Source organism: Babylonia areolata, chromosome 13 (genome assembly GCF_041734735.1).
Source record: "Babylonia areolata isolate BAREFJ2019XMU chromosome 13, ASM4173473v1, whole genome shotgun sequence".
Taxonomy (NCBI): domain Eukaryota; kingdom Metazoa; phylum Mollusca; class Gastropoda; order Neogastropoda; family Buccinidae; genus Babylonia; species Babylonia areolata.
The window spans coordinates 13,303,732-13,324,371 of NC_134888.1; the positions used below are offsets into that span (position 1 = coordinate 13,303,732).

Genomic DNA, 20,640 nt, shown 5'->3' on the forward strand with positions numbered 1-20,640 from the left:
AAGCTCTTGGCGAGTGACACACGATGTCTTCAACAATGAGCCAGCCAGCAAGCCACGCCCCCTTGCACAGCGCTGGTCACACACAGTACACACGTGACTTTCTCTCTCTCACACACAGACTCTGATCAGTGACTGACGAAGCTACTTACCACAGCTAACATTCAAAACACACACAATGCAGTCATATTCATTGTTACAACAAACAGAAAGCAAATAATAAACTGACAAACATTGTAAACACCCACCTGCATCTTGAATCAGCTGAGCTTGTCTGTCTTCAGTTTCGTCAAGCAACTCCATCTCCCACCCCCCTCCATGTTAAAATCAGCATCTTCAGCATCAACTTCACGCAGTTCTATCTCATTCAGTCCACAATCTTCATCTCTCCTGTTTGCATCGCGAAAGATTTCTTTCAATATTAGTGCAAGTGTTGGGGTTTGTCTGCTTTCAGCCATGGCTTTACAAACAGAACTTGAGCTTCGTACAAACTTGCAAAACTTTAGCCATAAATATGACAATCTCTTAGGGGAGCTAATTTAATGGTTAGCAGACTGCATTTTCTGTAATGCGGGACTCGAAACATAGAATGTTGTAACATGACGTACGGCGCATGTCAATACAGCACTGGTGAGTGACATTTCATGACGTACGCCGTACGTCAACAGCGCAGTCAAGAGGTTAAATAAAAAAGTGGAGAGCTTGTATTTTTCATGCCATTAATCAACTAGATCTATTCTTAGATCTGTGGTTTTAATGCCCACCTTCGTAAAAGTCTTATTGCAGAGCCTTATTGCAGAGCACAACATAGTTCAGATTTTGCTAAGGTGTTCTGGAAACCAACTTTACATTACTTATTCTAGTAAGTATTTGAATGATAAGTGTCAAATTTTTCAGTTATTATCATCATTTTCTGTTGTGAAACAATTTTCTTTCCGACACGGAAAAACAGCCAAGAACTCTGTCAAAATAGCAGACAAATTTTTCAATGTGAAGTTCAATTGGTCTAGTTCAACTTTGTGATCGCACAACATACTTGATCTATTTTCTTACTTCTGTTTTATTTTCCACACACACACACACACACACACATATATATATACATATATATTACAGAGAAAGAGAATACAACACACACACACACACACATATAAAAATATATGTATATATATATGTATATGGAGAGAGAGAGAGAGATACGGATAATGTATTCATGTATAGGCCATTGCCCCTCATGAAGGTGTACATACACATGATCATGTAAAAAAAACCAAAAAAAACAAAACAATAAGCAGTCATATCATCAAGAACAAACTTCACTATTCTAAGACATCAGAGTTGATTGCAGTCTGAATGCTTTAAACAAATAAACTGAGAAATTGCGAATGGCCTGTTCATGCCGAGAAGCCATGAGTAATGCTAATCTATGCTGACCGGGAAATTTACAGAATTTGGATGATATATACCTTGTTCTTAAGTCATGCAGGACAGGACAAGTTAGGACGAAATGTACTTCTTACTTTATTGCACTCTTTCATGCTTGCAAATATAAGGCTTCTGTTATGAATTTAAAATTTTGGCCTGACCTACCTACTTATATTTCTAACCATAAAACAAGAGATTACTGGCATGGTAAGTTCCAACATGTGGCTGTGTGTGTGTGACACTTTAGAGATGCATGTCTCAGTACTATCTATTGTCAACAAGGCAACAAAGAACAGGAACATTATCAGTCTGCAGTGAGTGAAATCATGGCTGTTAACAGTTTACACAACACAGCATAGTCAGCATGCCAAAACAAACTGCATTAGTAATCACATATTTCTCAAGGCACTGGGTGGCAGATTCTTGAACTATACTCTGGTTGTCTGAGTCACTTTGCTTCCACAATCAGCCCAAGGTCACCCCAAAATATTATATAAAACCATTCAGGAATGTGAAAAGTGATCAAAAAGCCATTCAAGAATGTGCAAAATGATCACTAAGCCATTCTCGAATGTGGTCTTCATCCAGAGATTTTTTTTCATACTCCAACCCCTCTGAGATAAGGGAAAAAAGAAAAGAAAAAAAAAAGCAGAAGGAAAAAAAAGGCATTTCACAGCATCCCTCTGGAAATGACAGCTCTGAGAATGAACTGTGGGAAAATGCATGCATGAAGGTGTACAAATGTTTGCATGCATACATTATGTGTATGTGCTTAGTGTGTCTGTGAGTGTGTACATTCAAGTGCCCGAATAAGTATACAAGTGAGCATGCATGCATGCGGCTTGTTCATTAAAACCATTCCCTTCCCCCAGCCTGTCAGACCATTTTTTCCCAAACAGACCCATGATCAGAGGACAGGGGAGGTGGGGAACCCACAGGGGTTTCTCTTTCAGGACTGCATCCCATGTAACCTGACATGGTTCATCATTCAAGTTTCTGACTGTCTTTCAGGACTTACCTGACATGGTTCGTCATTCAAGTTTCTGACTGTCTTTCAGGACTGCATCCCATGTAACCTGACATGGTTCATCATTCAAGTTTCTGACTGTCTTTCAGGACTGCATCCCATGTAACCTGACATGGTTCGTCATTCAAGTTTCTGACTGTCTTTCAGGACTGCATCCCATGTAACCTGACATGGTTCATCATTCAAGTTTCTGACTGTCTTTCAGGACTGCATCCCATGTAACCTGACATGGTTCGTCATTCAAGTTTCTGACTGTCTTTCAGGACTGCATCCCATGTAACCTGTCATGGTTCATCATTCAAGTTCCTGTCGGTCTTCAACAGCTGAAACACATTTTTCTTCTTCACTCAATCAGAACCACTGACCCCAGACTGTCTGATCTGCTCTGCAAGCCAGAAAAAAAATTCATAAGGAATTAAAGGACTCACTCGCTGTCCAGTTCAGCCACGGTGCACTTGTATTGGGCGGTAGAGAAGAGGCAGATATCTGCAAACTGGCGCACTGCAGGCACACACACACACACACACACACACACATACAACATTGGTGTGAGAAGGGGTACAATCTCATTAAGTGAAGTATACACACACATATATATATTACATATATATATATGAAATGTTCTAACATAATGGATGTATATACATGCACACATACACATCCATGAGATATGACACAACATGACTTTTCTAAAAACAAAACAAAAACAACATATCTTACACAAAGCCAAACTAACAGAAGGACACTGAATATCTAAACATGTAACATCAAAGTATTGTAAATCTGACCCTCCCCAACAGGTAACCACACACTTAGCGAAGCAGTGATTTGAACCTGCATGCACTGACAGACATCTACACAAACAGAGCACACACACACACACACACTACAGACATCTAAACAAACATAACACGCCCGCACACACTAAATGTAAACTGACACACGTTCAGTTCATTCAGGGTCCAGAGTGGGGAAGCTAGGTGCCACAGTGACACACTCAACACACAGCCAATGCATGTATGAATACTTGTGTGATTTAATTCTGAACACCAGCAATGTTCAATGAAAGCTTCCGGAACAAAGCATTGTTCCCATTTTGATTAAAAACCAAATTATAAGAGCTTCTCTGTGAAAGCTTCCGGAACAAAGCATTGTTCCCATTTTGATTAAAAACCAAATTATAAGAGCTTCTCTGCCATTGTGTGCAAAACCAACACCATAAAACACAGGGTGACATTTTCTTTTTAGTTTGAGAGGACAGTGAGGGATCAGGGAGACCCACAGTTATTGCACACTGATAAATGATGAACCAAATCTGGCATTCCGTGCTACCTTCTTCACGTTTGGAGAGTTACTGGCGACAGGGCTTGACACACCATTGCGTTATCAAGCACTAAAGCTGTGTTGCTGCACAGGGCTGACTAAAGTGTGTGAACGATAATAAGTGGACTGTGATGACAACACTGAAGTGGAGCCAGAAGGGTGTTAGGGGAACAAACAATGGCTCCTTTCAATGCTGCCCGAGTGGCCACTTCAGATGTGTTTTCAATGTTTGCACACACTCCATCTCACAAAGCAGAGCACAAAGAATGACAACCTGACTGAAACAACAAACAAACAGCCATGGTTAGACAGCATGTCAGATCCTGCACACACGCTAAGAACAAAACACAAAGGACCCCATGTTGTGTCCTCACGTCAGATGGTGGTAGTGACAGAGCACAGCCAGCTGATAAACTGCAGCAGTTCAAAAACACATGTCCACTGACAGACATGGCATGAGGTCATCTGTGAGGGTCTTCCCTGTCTCACTTGTCCCTGATCAAGTGAATGAGGCTGGAGAAGTGGGCCACTATGACTGATGTTTAAGCCTGACAAATAATGCTCTTTTTGTTTGTGTCAATGGTCATGATCGGGACACATACTGTCTCTACTGCCACTGCCTTAATGATGCCGTTGATTACCTGTGAAATACATTAATCTGCATCACATTACATGGTTCTTCCACCTTGCAGTTTGGAAGCCCCACAGAAAGGAAATCTTGCTGCTGACTACAATCAATGACTACAACTTTGGAGAATGGTTTCATCCACAATCTAAGTAGACACTTTCCATAGCATGCAGCAGTGTGTCTCAGCAGGACTGCAACACAATCTGTTAAGCAATCCATCCATCCCCTGATACACCGTGTTGTCCTTCCCCCTTCCTCACTGCAGTTAAGCTCAAAATAGCCAAGGTACCACTTAACTTTTCCTGTTGTGTCCAATACTCAGACACCACCTAACACTTCCTATTCTGTCTGTGCCTGGAATGTCTGGCGCCATACAGCCCATCTTGTTGCTGACTCCCTGTTCATGGCCATGTAGTGCACTGACATCGAACTTGGTGCTGTGTGAGTGGACCTGTGCTGTGCCCACACCACACACAACAATCATCTAAATGCAAACAAAAAAAGAGACAAAAAATCAACATCAGAGAGCACACAGGCAGTGCAGACCTGCGCCCACTGAACAGCTGCAACCAAAGCCACTGTGATCGGGAGTGGTGAGTGGTGAGAAGCAGGTGGTGGTGGATATATGGGGGGAGGTTGGACTTACGTGAAGTCATTATCAAAGACTTCCAAAATGGTGCAGGAGTTGCCATGGAGCGCCAGACTGCACTCCTGGAGCACTGAGTCACAGCCACACATACATACACACAGTGTCTGCACAACCCCTGCCTCATATACTGTGCGTCACACCTCACACACATCTCATCTCTCCCCTCCCTACTCCCACACCCCAGGTACCACAGGGCCCTGCTCAACAATAAACCTACATCAACAATACACACACGACACAACCTTTCTTTCCTATCCATCCCTTTTCCACAGAAATTATGCCCAACAATACAGCAGCAAACCGCAAATATGATGATAATGATGCAGTACATTGCTTAAAGACAGACAGACAGAACAAACAATGGATAAGACTAAAATCATTTACACCCTAATCTTCCTAATCATCTTTAAAGACATGCATAATTTGCTTTCATTCAACTGAAAAATCTTGTTTTAGACAACTCCATATAAATCATCAGTAAACTGACACACAAATATGCACAGCACAAAACAAGGAAAAACAGTTGGAGGAGCCTGACATACCACCACATAATATAAAAACTATCAAAGGCATAAACGATAAAAAAAAAACATGCACTTTCGTGATCATTGCCTCTGAAATATTGACCCACAGGCGCAAATCCCCAGTCTTAGGATGGTAATCTGCTTAGAGATAACCCTGCCTGCCCAAGTGCTTCTTAATGGCTTTTCCCCATTCACATCCATGTTCTATTTGAAGTCTGTCACTCGGGTTACACGGGTCTTGGGATCTTCTGAGAGAGTGCACTTTCCTCTAGTGTACTTTCTTCTCATCTGTACAGATGATGAAGTTGAACAAAGTCATCATTGAGTGGTGTACTTCAATAAGCTTGTCCTAAACTGCTGACAAGCTCTTAACATACAGAGGGGGGGAGTGCAAGCAAAAACTGTTAGGCACTATTCTCTGTCATGACTTCCTCCAAGCTTAAGACCAAGTTTGTCTTTTGAGCGAACTGACATATTTATTGCTGAATTTGACACTGTTGCTTTTAGCCAGCCAATTTGACACTGATATTTGACACTGTTGCTTACTGTCCAGCCACCTGCACACCGCCATATCCGATGAATTCAACACCTGCCTGCAACCCCCCCCCCCCCCCCACACCAAAAACAACAAACAAATACTTCCCAGACAGATTGTAGCATATGTGTGTATTATACACCAGCTTCATGATGCTAAGCAAGATGACCCCCCTCCCCCTCTCCCCCCATCACTGACAACACCTGATGATGTGGCATCACAAGACACTGGACACTACCACTATGCAGTCACGTCACAAACACAACTGGTCACAGGACAATCAAAAGTACTGGAAGTTCAAATGAGTGTGCAGCAGACTCCAAACATATTATCAACAGAAATCCGCAATGATCACGCATATTTCTAATTCTACAATCAACAACTGAGAATGCAACCATTATATACTTGGGTGTTGAAAGATGTTTTATTCTGTATTCTACAAAATACCAGTAATCTTTAAAAACCTGATTTTCTTCTTTCTTCAAAACTCATTATCTACTGCTGTCCTTTACACATACAAAGAAACAAAGCAAACAAATCAAAAACCCACTGATCTTTTCCCTTTCCATTTTCAGAATAAATAAAAGCAAGGGCTGCTTTAAGAAAAAAAATCTTTTTAAAGTGTCTGTCAGAAAGGAGCATTCCTTTAGCTCTCTAACGTCAAAGGAAAGCATTTTTCACCTGCTTTTTACCTATTTATTTCTCTTTTCAATGAAAATAACATCAGAGTGTCTATCAATGACAGCACTGTTTTGTTGATCTTTATTAAAAGCAAGCCTTCACCAGAAAAAAAAAAAAGGTGTGTCATTCACAAGGTTCGCCTGTCACTCAAAAGTTCTATTTTTGTGTTCTGTACTGGTGAAGATGAATAAATTTTTCATCATGAGAATTTCTGCATGAACCCAAGAAATGTCTGACTTGGTGACAAGACGGCACATAACGGTGGCTGAGGAGCTGTCAGACTTTGCTAGTGATCCCCTCCCTTCCCCTGCATGTATCGACATGAAAACAATCCTCTCTCCCTCTTATCTGCATGTCTGTCTATTTTTCTCCTTCCATCTCTCTTATTTTCCTTCTTCTTGTCTTAAAGATATGTTTTTGGGTTTTTTCCACAGAATTTTCTCTTGTTTGTTCACTTCTTCCTTTCCTTCTTTTAAAATCTATTTATTTTCTTTTTCTTCTCTTCTTTGTGTGTGTGTGTGTGCGTGTTTCCAAGGGCAGCATGAAAATACAGCATGTGTTCTGTCTTTCACCCTCAGAAATGAAAAATCAATCATTGAACAATGGATGGACAGGACAGCTGACTCACTCACCTGATATTTTGATCTTCTTCACCGTTTTGTTGGTGTTGTTGTCCACCAGCACATTGATGGCAATGCTCTCCCCGTGGTAGTATTTCTGCAAGGACGGCAACAAGGCAGCTGTCAATCTGTCTCATTTGTGTGCTGAGCACCAAGGAAACATTGGGGTTGGGGGTGGGGGTGGGGGAACGGTCATATCCAAACATGAAATAAAAAGACAAAAATTTTCTGTGTTGTCTCACTTAACCCTTTAGTCACCGATCTCACATAAATACGAGTGCTTGGCTCACCGCCGATCTCGCATAAATGCTAGTGACACAGGGTAGATTATTCCGAATGCAAAAACTCTTTTGTTTGGAAAACAACAAGCATGCCATTTCACATGAAAATCATGTGACAACCCGCAAGTTTTGACAGACGCCATTTTTCTGGTGACAAAGCGTGTTTATTTAAGTTTTTCAGCTTTGATTTTTGATCGATTTTTCACTGAAATGAACCAGCCAAGTACTTTGAATGGTCAAACTCATCGGACCTTCTCCACTGAACAAGTCCTTGCCCATTTAGGACTATTAGCTGGCCGTGATCCAGATTGGGACGAAGAACACCAATGTGCTGCAGAATTAGATTGGGGCACTGACACTGAAACTGACAGTACACCCAGCGATCTTGTGTGTTGGTGGGCATGTTGAACGCCGTTGTCGATTCCATTGAAGAAGCAGTATTGGGCCGGTCACACAAAGAGGAAGAAAGCGACGAAGGAGTCAGCAAGTGTAAGTGACCAGCACTGTGTCAGCTGCCATGTCAGTTGCCACTGTCACTCCTAGTCAAAGAGGTGGTGGCAGAGTGCCAAGAGCTGTGAGACCACCCACTCTTGATACCTTTCAGTGGGAACTGTACCATCCTGATGACCCATACACACCAGGAGAATGGCTGCCCAGATTTGAGAGGAGACTAGGTATGCAGATTGTGTGTGTGTGTGTGTGTGTGTGTGTGTGTGTGTGTGTGTTGTCTGGAAGGGGAAGAGGGAGAGGCGCAGAGGGTGAGGTGTAGGAGACGTGTTGTCAGTGCGTGTGTGTGTGTTATCTATAAATTTTGTTCTTGTTTTATTTACTTCTATTTTTAGGGATATAGTGTATGTGCGTGCGTGCGTGCGTGCGTGCGTGTGTGTGTGTGTATGCATTTGTGCTGTCAGTGTGTGTAGATTTGGGGCAGTGCGTATCAGTGTGTCTGTGTTTAGGGGTTAGGGGAGAGGTGTTGGATGCAAGTGTTGTCAGTGTATGTGTGTTGTTACTGTTTATAAAACAAAGATATTTGTTTGTTTCTTTGTTTTGTTTGGTGGGGGAGGTGCAGGGGGAGGGGAGGGTACAGTCAATGTGTGTGTATAGAGCATATGTATACATGTACACTGTCAGTTGTGTGTGTGGAGGGGGCAGTGGGTGAGGTGTTGGATACATGTGCCATCTGTGTTATTATTATTTATAACATGTATTTGTTATTATCATTTCTTTGGTGGAGGGAGGCTGGAGGGGGCTCAGTGTGTATATAGTGTTTGAGTATATATGTATGTTATCAGTGTGTGTTCAGTTTTGGGGATGCGTGCACGTCAGTGTGTGTGTGTCTGAAATTTGTCCTTTATTTCATTATTGCTGTCCTGTTGCAGGTGTGTTGGTGAACACCGAAAACTTTGCAGCAGTTGACTTTTTCAAGTTGTTTTTCCCAGAGAGTGCCTTCCAACTGAAGACAGAACAGTCCAACACCTATGCAGAGCAGCTCATGAGCAACATCACTGAGCTCAGTCCACACTCCACACTGAATGATTGCAGAGAGGTCACTGTGGAAGAAATGAAAGCATACACTGCACTCCAGATAGCCATGGGAATGTGCAACAAACCAGAAATAGGGGACACTGTGGAACTGTGAGGCAGGGCAGGAAGAACTTGCCAAAGGAACTGAATCCCAGAAATTTACGTCTTCGGAGGGGGGACAGTCCTGTCTTCATGAAGTCAGTAACAACTGACATTGTAGCATGTGCATGGCAGGATGTAAAATTTGTGACATTTGTGTCCTCTATTCATTGGGACAACTGTATGGACAGAAGGATGAAATCTGGTAACCATGAAGGAGGTTACAGACATGTGGAAAAACCGGTGTTGGCTGAGGACTACAACCAGTATATGGGTGGGGTTGACCTGACTTATCAGCTCCTTGGGACAGACGCATATCCCCACAAAGTCAGCAAGTGGTACTTGGCAGTCTACCATCGTCTGTGTGAGGTTGCCCTGACCAATGGTTACATCATTTACAAGGAGGTGACCCCCAAACCAATGCCTGCTCATGTCTTTGGAGAAAAAGTTATCAACGGTCTGCTTGAACGTGACATCCCAAGTGTGCAGATCCACAATCAGAGAGACACTCCCAAACCAGTTCTGCTGACACAGTGGCACTTCTTGAGGAAGACAATTGACAGCAGTCAGCCACAGTGCATTGTGTGCAGTTCAAATCAAACTCCTGGTGCGAATCGGGTGCAAACAGTGTTTGAGTGTAAAAACTGTGAGCTGCCAATGTGCCCCACACTGTGTTTTGAGCTCTACCACACTCAGCACAACTACAACAGAGCAGCAGCCCAGCAGATTTATGGAGTGTACGAGGTCCCTTCTTTTATCTTTATAGACTAGTTATTTTGTAATGTGGATCTTTCATGGCACTCTGTTGTTTCGGTATCCATATACTGTTTTCAGAGACTACATGTTTTATTCTCAGTCTCACTATGAGTTTAACAGTTTGGATTGACAGTGTTCTGTAGTCCTATGGATATTGTCAAGAGGGCATGCACAATAAATGCAGTCTGGAGACACATGCACGAAACACTATTTTCCACTTTTGTTATCAGCACTGCCAAGACAGCATAAATAAGATAGTCTGGGTATGGTACAAAACTGAATCTTATCTGCATGTTGTTGTTTTGTTTTTTTCCTCTCTCCAATTCTCTTCTCCTTCCCAACCCAGTACACATGATCTTCTATTTCAGCCATCCTCTTTGTGCCTTGGTCCATCATAACTGTACACACACTGAGCCCCCCCAGACCCCCCCACCTCATTACCCCCCATCCCCAAAATTCCAATTATTTAAATTAATAGAAAATAACAAAAATGCCAACATGAAATAACAGCTGGATAAAGATTCCTTGTGAGTGAAACACATCAAGAATCACCATGCAAACACTGAACTGCTCGATAAAGATTCCCTCCCTTGTGACAAGAGAAACAACACAGGAACCAACATGCAGACAGAGTATGTGTGTGCTTGTGAAGGTGTGGCAAGTGTGGGGTGACCTCTTTGTCCAGGGATGCCTCCAATCGGATGCTGCCAGGACTCATCATGAAGTCCTTGACAGCCTCGGCACTGGGCTGAGGGGCCGGCTCCTCCGGGGCGTAGGTCAGCTTGCGGATGGCCAGACGTACCGAGTTCCTGCACACGTCAGGGGGAAACGGCTGATCAGCTGACAGGGTCATTTCTCCCCCATCACACTCCCTTCTCAGAGTATGGTAATGTTTTGTAATTCATGGTTCTCACTTATGATTCTAACATTTTCATGCTTCTGAAGTCATCAAAAATTCCCTCCCCCCCTACCCCTCCTGCATCCTCTTTCCTCCTCCAAGTATGGCAGTGTTTAAGTAATTCCTAGTCTCTTACTTTTCCTACATTTTCACTGCATTCTATGCTTAACAGTTGCTCCATTCAGTTGGAGGCATTCTGTACAAATGGTAATATTTGCAAAATCATTGACATATCAAGAAACCTTTCAATGGTCTGCAAAGCTGCAGACATGTGAAGCTTCCTGAAAATACAAAACAGGTAGTATGAACACTTTTCAGTGTTTTTTCTCAGGAAATAACCAACACTGCATCCATCCCACATGAAGCATTCCTGACAACCAGTTCATTAGACTGACACATGGCAACACACCGTCCCCCCTTCCACACTGATAATGAATGGAGTGTTGGCCTAGAGGTAACACTCCCGCCTAGGAAGCAAGAGAATCTGAGCACACTGGTTCAAATCCCAGCACAGTCTTCAGTATTTTCTCCCCCTCCACTAGACCCTGAGTGGTGGTCTGGACGCTAGCCATTCAGATGAGATGATACACCGGGTCCTGTGTGAAGCATGCACTTAGTGCATGTGAAAGAATCCATGGCAACAAAAGGGTTGTCCCTGGCAAATTCTGTAGAAAAATCCACTTTGATTGGAAAATCAAAACCAAAAAAACAAAAAAAACCCCAGCATGCAGGGAAAAATACAAAAAAAGTGGGTGGCTTTCAGTGTAGCATTGCCATCTCCCTGGAGATAGCAGCCTGAATTTCACACGGAGAAATCTGTTGTGACAAAAAAAAAAGAGTAATAATACAATACAATAATACACAGCAGTCTTCAATCACACCCACAGGCACAATGCAGAAGTGAGTGAAACTGATGACATCTGACATCCAGGTCAAGTTCTGTTCAGACAGATGTTATTAATGACATCTGACATCCAGGTCAAGTTCTGTTCAGACAGATGTTATTAATGACATCTGACATCCAGGTCAAGTTCTGTTCAGACAGATGTTATTAATGACATCTGACATCCAGGTCAAGTTCTGTTTAGACATGTTATTAATGACATCTGATATCCAGGTCAAGTTCTGTTCAGACAGATGCTATCAAAGACATCTGACATCCAGGTCAAGTTCTGTTCAGACAGATGTTATTAATGACATCTGACATCCAGGTCAAGTTCTGTTCAGACAGATGTTAATGACATCTGACATCCGGGTCAAGTTCTGTTCTGACATGTTATTAATGATATCTGACATCCAGGTCAAGTTCTGTTCAGACATGTTATTAATGACATCTGACATCCGGGTCAAGTTCTGTTCTGACATGTTATTAATGATATCTGACATCCAGGTCAAGTTCTGTTCAGACAGATGCTATCAAAGACATCTGACATCCAGGTCAATGTTATTAATGACATCTGACATCCAGGTCAAGTTCTGTTCAGACATGTTATTAATGACATCTGACATCCAGTTCAAGGTCTGTTCAGACAGATGTTATTAATGATATCTGACATCCAGGTCAAGTTCTGTTCAGACAGATGCTATCAAAGACATCTGACATCCAGGTCAATGTTATTAATGACATCTGACATCCAGGTCAAGTTCTGTTCAGACATGTTATTAATGACATCTGACATCCAGTTCAAGGTCTGTTCAGACAGATGTTATTAATGATATCTGACATCCAGGTCAAGTTCTGTTCAGACAGATGCTATCAAAGACATCTGACATCCAGGTCAATGTTATTAATGACATCTGACATCCAGGTCAAGTTCTGTTCAGACATGTTATTAATGACATCTGACATCCAGGTCAATTTTTGTTCAGACAGATGTTATTAATGACATCTGACATCCAGGTCAAGTTCTGTTCAGACAGATGTTATTTATGGCCCCACCATTTCCTTCTCCAGGTGGTCAAAAGCAGACAAAATCAACACTACTTCTTCGTCATGTGGCTGAAGAGTGACCAGAACTCAGCACTGACCATGGTGAGATCCAAGTTTGCTGCGACACTGTGACAACATCTCTCTGACAGCACTGCAGGCAGGTCTTCCTCGCACTTTTAAAGCTGGTGCCTAATTTGCAGTTCCAGCCTGACCAGCAACCCACACTTTCAAATGTAATCATTTATTTCTCATATTTCATTCATTTTATTTATCAATATTTTTTTGCAACTCCAAAATGTTCATTTCCCATGTCCCCCAGCCCCGAAGGTGCAACTCCTGATTAGCAGGTGACTGCTCCTCTTCAAAGACCAAACCTTTCCTCCTTGATCAAAACTGAGATGCCAAGAGCACAAAAATACCTGAAAATAAACACAGCATCTGTGTTTGTAAACAAGATAAAGTCATGTTTCATGCCAGCCCTACTTCCCGTCAAGCTTGTGTTCCAGTGCACAAGTGAATGGAGATGCAGAGTGTGGATACCTTCCCCCTGTGTCTGTTGTTGACCTGTTGTGTGCCAGCCAACAGACAGGAAGCTGTGTGTGTGTGTCTGAGTACCGTTCCTGCACTTGTTTATCCTGTCAGGTTCCAATCTGCTAGTTTCTAACCTGGTGAATGTCTGGGGAAGCCAGTGATGTCCATCTCTCATATCTCTACAGTCACCTTGCCAACAAAGAAATGACTGAGATGTGACATGCATGTGGACCACTGCATTCTGATCATTGTCATTTGTCGTAAGATTCAGAATGTTCACCTCCAGGTGTTTAGTATCTGTGCATGCAAGTATGCACTTTGACTTCTTTTTTTTTCCTTCTTTTTTTTAAATCCCCATTTCTTATCTTACCTTTTGTGTGGTTTTTCATCCATGCTGTCAGCCACAAACGTCTTGAGCTCATAGTCCACTCCACAGGGCTGCACACACACAGACACACACAGGAAAACACTGCCAAGAATATGCCAAATGAATTATCCACACCAAGAAACATGAGTTGGTAAAATCTGGATAACAACAGTAGGGTAGCTTACTTAATTTCCAAGCTCTGTTTTGCAATAATGTTTTAGGTTACATGCATAAATAAGCCTACACACACACACACACCAACAGGTATGCTTATTTCAGTTTCAGCTTCTCAAGAAGGTGTCACTGCGTTCCCACAAATCCATATGTGCTACACCACATCTGCTATGCAGATGCCTGACAGCAGCATAACCCAGTGTGCTATCTCAGCCTTGAATGCATGTGTGTATATTTGCGTACCTATCCTAGGGGATTTCTTCTACAGAATTTTGCCAGAGGACAACACTGTCATTGCCATGGGTTCGCCATGGGTTCTTTTTCAGTGTGCCAAGTGCGTGCTGCACACTGGACCTCTGTTTATAGTCTCATCTGAACAACTAGATGCTCTGTTTGTTTTTCCAGCAAAACTTGGGGAGAACAGGTGAGAGTGAGATTCGAACCCAGACCCTCAAAGACTCTGTATTGGCAGCTGAGTGTCTTAACCATTCTGGCACCTTCCTCCATAAATGACACATAGACATGGAAGTATGAATGATAACAAATACTTGAGTACAAAAACAGTGAGATCATATTACCTGGAACGAATACCTGTATTCCCCCACAAAATCATAGAGAGAGGGGCAACTGAACAAAACCTTGCAGTCTCACCTTGCCGGTGTCACCAGGTGCAGGCTGCAGTGTGACGGATGCTGGGGCATTGGGAGGTAACTGAAACACACCACAGGTCTCCACAGTCACTGTATGGACACATGGTCACTTCTCCCTCTTCACACACACACACACACACACACAGACACACACACAGACACACATACAGACACAAACACACACACACACAGAGGAGGTAACTGAAACACACCACAGGTCTCCACAGTCACTGTATGGACACATGGTCACTTCTCCCTCTTCACACACACACACACACACACACACATACAGACACAAACACACACACACAGAGGAGGTAACTGAAACACACCACAGGTCTCCACAGTCACTGTATGGACACATGGTCACTTCTCCCTCTTCACACACACACACACACACACACACACACACAAACACACACACACAGAGGAGGTAACTGAAACACACCACAGGTCTCCAGTCACTTCTCCCTCTTGACACACACACACAAACACACATAAAGTTACTTCTCCATCACACACACACACACACACATACACATACACACATTTCACATGGTCATTTCTCCATCACACATACACACATGCTTGGATGCTGTCATGCTTGCATGCACAGTCTTGTGTCCATATGAGTGCTTTTCTAAAAATGCCTGCAATCTGCCAACACATTTGTCAAAGTTCTCAACACTTGGAATGACTTGAACACAAGCCTGTTCTGACAGCAAGACTTGAGTAATCTGGATACTGATCCAAAGGTAAACATCCCCCACCCACCATTTTTCATCATGCAAACTACAGTAAAAAAAAAAAATTATAAGATTACAAATAAGATTACAAACATTTTGAAAGATATAAGTTTAGTCATACAAAAGAAAGCCACAACAAACTTGCTCAACTAGCAAAAACAAAACAAAAAATTGTGAAATTTTAGTTCTGTGCTCCATTTCTTTTCAACGGCCCCTGTAGTAATAGCAATAACAACCCTTCTGGAAATGCACAATGTCTGCAGCATCCTGTTGTTTGCTATTACCCCTTCACCAAGTAAATTATAACCCCTGCTGTCATCAGTCTACAAGTGCTGAAAGGTCACACCAGGTTTCCAACAGGGCCCAGCCAGCCTCTCAACTGTGTGTGGCCCCTGTTCCCCTGAGAAAAAAACTGAATCTGACACAGCCTAGAAAAAATAAATAAGAAAGACGGGGTGGGGGAAGAGATAGCAAGATGGAGATACAGAGACAGAGACAAACAGACAGACAGAGAGAGAGAGAGAGAGAGAGAGAGAGAGAGAGAAAATAACAGCTAAAAGGGTAGTGGTGAGAAAGACTCTCTGTGGCAGTCCGGGGGGCTTTTGCTGTATGTCTGTCCAACCAAACGAAGATTTTGCTCTCTTTCTCTCTTGCAGCTCCAGGCTCCAACCGCCAGACTGAAGATGTATTTATACTGAGTGTTTCAGGAATACGCTTCAATGCCTGATTCCTGACCATGCATGCAAAACTCCTGATGATAGAGTAAGCGGAAGCAAAGGACACGTACGCACACTAGTATGCACATGCACACACAAGTATGCTCACTTGTACACACACGCACATTCACAGAAAGACACAAATGCACAAAGACACACCCACACACACCATTCCCCCACACACCATTCCCCCATCTCCTGGCAGACTGTCAATTCCCATTGTCTTCCCATGTGCCAAGCCAGTGACCAATACATGACGCTTATTCCCTTAATTTCCTTAGGGGGGGAAGACATCTGTACAGCATATGGGAATAGTGACCTGCCAACCAAGCCCCTCCCCCAGTTGTACCAACCTAACTCACCATAGTTGACACAGGGCACACGTACCTCAAAGAAGAAGGGGTAGGCATTGGGCCCCAGTTTCTTGATGAGGCGTTCCTGTAAACGTGTCAGTGGCTTCTGCTCTGTCTGTTCCTTGACTGGAGGGTACACCTGTACAGCCACCACCACCACGGGGGAAAAAGAGACATGAGAATTTTACACTGGCATTTCTTCCAACTGATCAATGCATGTGTGTGTCTGTGTGCGCGCAGCGCATGTTTTAGTGAAAGTGTGCGCATGAATGTGAGAGAATGTTCCAGTTTGTGTGTCTTCAAATCACTGTACCAAACACTCATCCACAAATCAAAAACAGAACAACAAAAAAGAACCCTTTCCCCCTCCACCTCCTCACCTTTACTATGCTTGTTTTACTAGGAAGCAAAATGTTTATTGAACATCTTAAAAGTCAATGTTTTAAGTCAGACAGCAGTATATTCCTTTCACATAAATCTGATGCTCTGCAACTGATTTCCAATGGGCTGATTTCGTTATCATGTTGAAGGATGTTTTATTAAGAAGCAAAATGTGACTGTACTTGTTTACTGAACATCTTAAAAGTCAATGTTTTAAGTCAGACAGCAGTATATTCCTTTCACATAAGTCTGATGCTCTGCAACTGATTTCCAATGGGCTGATTTCGTTATCATGTTGAAAGATGCATGCAGAGTCCCAAGGCAGTATTTCATTGGTTTTCAAGTCGTGTTGGTATGTTCATATCAACGTTTTTTGTTTTGTTTTTTAAATTTGACACTGATTTTTTTTGCAGAAGACCAGCACATTGAGTTTATGTGTAACTGAGGCAACTTATCCTTTTTCTTCTTTAAAAAAAAAACAACAACACATTTTTCTTCAAGCAGATGTGTAGTGAAAATGGATCAGACCTCACACTCTGACACATCCCTGAAACTTAAACAACACACAGACACATGCTGCAAAAACATCCACAGAGAAAGGTAAAGGGGGTGTGGGAGAGGAGGTGGGGGACTGCATGCATCTACCTGCATGGAAGACCTGCAGTGGGGGTGTGGGGGGAGGAGGAACTGTGTGTGCCTGAATGGGAGACAAATACAGGGAGGGGGTGGGTGGGTGTGGAGACATTGTATATACCTGCATGGAAGACATGTAGAGGAGGGGGAAATGTGTGTGTATATACCTGCATGGAAGACATGTAGAGGAGGGGGAAATGTGTGTGTACATACCTGTATGGAAGACATGTATAGGAGGGGGAAATGTGTGTACATACCTGTACGGAAGACAGGTAGAGGAGGGGGAAATGTGTGTGTACATACCTGTATGGAAGACCGGTAGAGGAGGGGGAAATGTGTGTGTACATACCTGTATGGAAGACCGGTAGAGGAGGGGGAAATGTGTGTGTATATACCTGTATGGAAGATAGGTAGAGGAGGGGGAAATGTGTGTGTATATACCTGTATGGAAGACAGGTAGAGGAGGGGGAAATGTGTGTGTACATACCTGTATGGAAGACAGGTAGAGGAGGGGGAAATGTGTGTGTACATACCTGTATGGAAGACAGGTAGAGGAGGGGGAAATGTGTGTGTACATACCTGTATGGAAGACAGGTAGAGGAGGGGGAAATGTGTGTGTATATACCTGTATGGAAGACATGTAGAGGAGGGGGAAATGTGTGTGTATATACCTGTATGGAAGACATGTAGAGGAGGGGGAAATGTGTGTGTACATACCTGTATGGAAGACATGTAGAGGAGGGGGAAATGTGTGTGTATATACCTGTATGGAAGATAGGTAGAGGAGGGGGAAATGTGTGTGTATATACCTGTATGGAAGACATGTAGAGGAGGGGGAAATGTGTGTGTATATACCTGTATGGAAGACATGTAGAGGAGGGGGAAATGTGTGTGTATATACCTGTATGGAAGACATGTAGAGGAGGGGGAAATGTGTGTGTACATACCTGTATGGAAGATAGGTAGAGGAGGGGGAAATGTGTGTGTATATACCTGTATGGAAGACAGGTAGAGGAGGGGGAAATGTGTGTACATACCTGCATGGAAGACAGGTAGAGGAGGGGGAAATGTGTGTGTACATACCTGTATGGAAGACAGGTAGAGGAGGGGGAAATGTGTGTGTACATACCTGTATGGAAGACATGTAGAGGAGGGGGAAATGTGTGTGTATATACCTGTATGGAAGACAGGTAGAGGAGGGGGAAATGTGTGTGTACATACCTGTATGGAAGACAGGTAGAGGAGGGGGAAATGTGTGTGTACATACCTGTATGGAAGACAGGTAGAGGAGGGGGAAATGTGTGTGTACATACCTGTATGGAAGACAGGTAGAGGAGGGGGAAGTGTGTGTGTACATACCTGTATGGAAGACAGGTAGAGGAGGGGGAAATGTGTGTGTACATACCTGTATGGAAGACAGGTAGAGGAGGGGGAAGTGTGTGTGTACATACCTGCATGGAAGACAGGTAGAGGAGGGGGAAATGTGTGTGTACATACCTGTATGGAAGACAGGTAGAGGAGGGGGAAATGTGTGTGTACATACCTGTATGGAAGACAGGTAGAGGAGGGGGAAATGTGTGTGTACATACCTGTATGGAAGACAGGTAGAGGAGGGGGAAATGTGTGTGTACATACCTGCATGGAAGACAGGTAGAGGTCCTTGCGGAAGGTGAGCCCCAGCACGTCCAGGTCTTCGCGGCCATAGCGGAAGGCGGCCAGGATGTGGGCGTACACCTTGCGGTCCTTCAGGTACTCTGGGTCCACCAGCACCACTCCATCTGGACATCACACACACACACACACACACACACACACACATTTATTTATTCATTTGTCATTGCTGCTTGCTAAAACCCAGCTGGCAATACAGGGCCACCATATCTGGGCTGAAAACACTGTTAGTATCCATCTTGTAGAACCTGAAGAAGAAGAAAACATCAATACTGTTAATAAGATAACAGTGATCTATATTTACATATGTTTATAAACATCTAGAGTTTGTTTAATCTGTGACTCACAGTTACAACACTCAACAGCTCTTCATTTGACCTGGTCATGTGCCAACCTATGTAAACTTGAAACCACGCTCAATACCTATTTCCCTTGCTATGCATACACAAGGCACACACCCACACACAAAAATGTGTGCTCAATCATGAAAAAAAAAAGAAAAAAAAAAAAGCGCCCCCCCCCCCCCCCCCCCAGAAGCATGCACTTAGGGAAGTGAAAAAACATGGGAAATAATGTGGCATGAGACCCAGTGGCCTGCAAATCTGTGTGCTAGCTACATTAAACCTTCATGCAGCAAGCCATGAAAAGCACACACACACTCTCTCTCTCTGGCTCACTCCAGTCAATGCCAGAACTGGGGGAATAAGAGATGGTGGTGGTGGCGGTATGGGATAGGGAAGAGAGGACAATCTATCAACATAGCTTGTGTCAAGCCACCCAACTCATTCTCCTATCCATTTTCATGTGTGCTACAGGAGTGCTTCAAAAAAAGAAAAGAAAAAAAGAGAAAAAGAACTCTGTGTGTGTGTGTGTGTGTGTGTGTGTGTGTGTGTGTGTGTGTGTGTGTTGTGTCCATAGAAAATGCTGAAAAAGAATATTTGCTGAAACTTGAAACCACCCCACCCAAGCACCCCAGCCCAACCCCCAATTATATACTTTGTTTTGTTTTGCATGTGACAGTGAGCAGAAGAATAGGCCTTTAAATTGCTAACCAATATGTTTAAAGGCCTTGATGCGCTCAACCCCCCCACCCCCCACCCCTCACTCACACATGCACACACACACACACACACGTTGTGAACAATTAGCACACAAAACAGGAGTATGACTGACTGCCAAACTGGTAAAAAGAAACACACTAACATGGACTGATTGAATGAAATCTGACACAACACAAATGCAGAAGAAAAATATGTATGACATTTTCTTAATAAAACTCCTTCAAACCCTCTCCTTTCCCCTTTACAGAGCCCCTTATTCAATATTTGCAATATGGAAGTGAAGTCATAAAAGTCAATGACAAATGGAAATAGAAAAAAGAAAAGAAAGAAGGAAGGCACCCATAGTTTTGTCATTTGGTGCTGGACAAAACAAAAGCCACAAATCCTTTTTGTTTAATGGCAGTAACATGTTTTCCTGACAGGAAACTGGCAGCACCTGTTGACTGATGCTGCAGGCCAC

The 20,640-nt window shown here is 43.1% G+C and overlaps 1 protein-coding gene across 7 annotated transcripts in view; it reads right to left on the reverse strand.

Annotated features, from left to right (window-relative positions):
* The window catches only part of LOC143289072 (beta-arrestin-1-like), a 170,122-nt gene that overhangs the window by 20,263 nt on the left and 129,219 nt on the right, over window positions 1-20,640 (reverse strand). For all 7 annotated transcript variants that reach the window (XM_076597898.1, XM_076597904.1, XM_076597903.1 and 4 more), the window contains 7 exons: window positions 19,084-19,226; window positions 16,469-16,573; window positions 14,621-14,680; window positions 13,799-13,866; window positions 10,743-10,878; window positions 7,422-7,506; window positions 2,878-2,950 (listed from right to left, as the gene is read on the reverse strand). In XM_076597898.1, coding sequence (XP_076454013.1) covers window positions 2,878-2,950; window positions 7,422-7,506; window positions 10,743-10,878; window positions 13,799-13,866; window positions 14,621-14,680; window positions 16,469-16,573; window positions 19,084-19,226 — 670 coding nt within the window. The remainder of the gene's footprint in view (window positions 1-2,877; window positions 2,951-7,421; window positions 7,507-10,742; window positions 10,879-13,798; window positions 13,867-14,620; window positions 14,681-16,468; window positions 16,574-19,083; window positions 19,227-20,640) is intronic.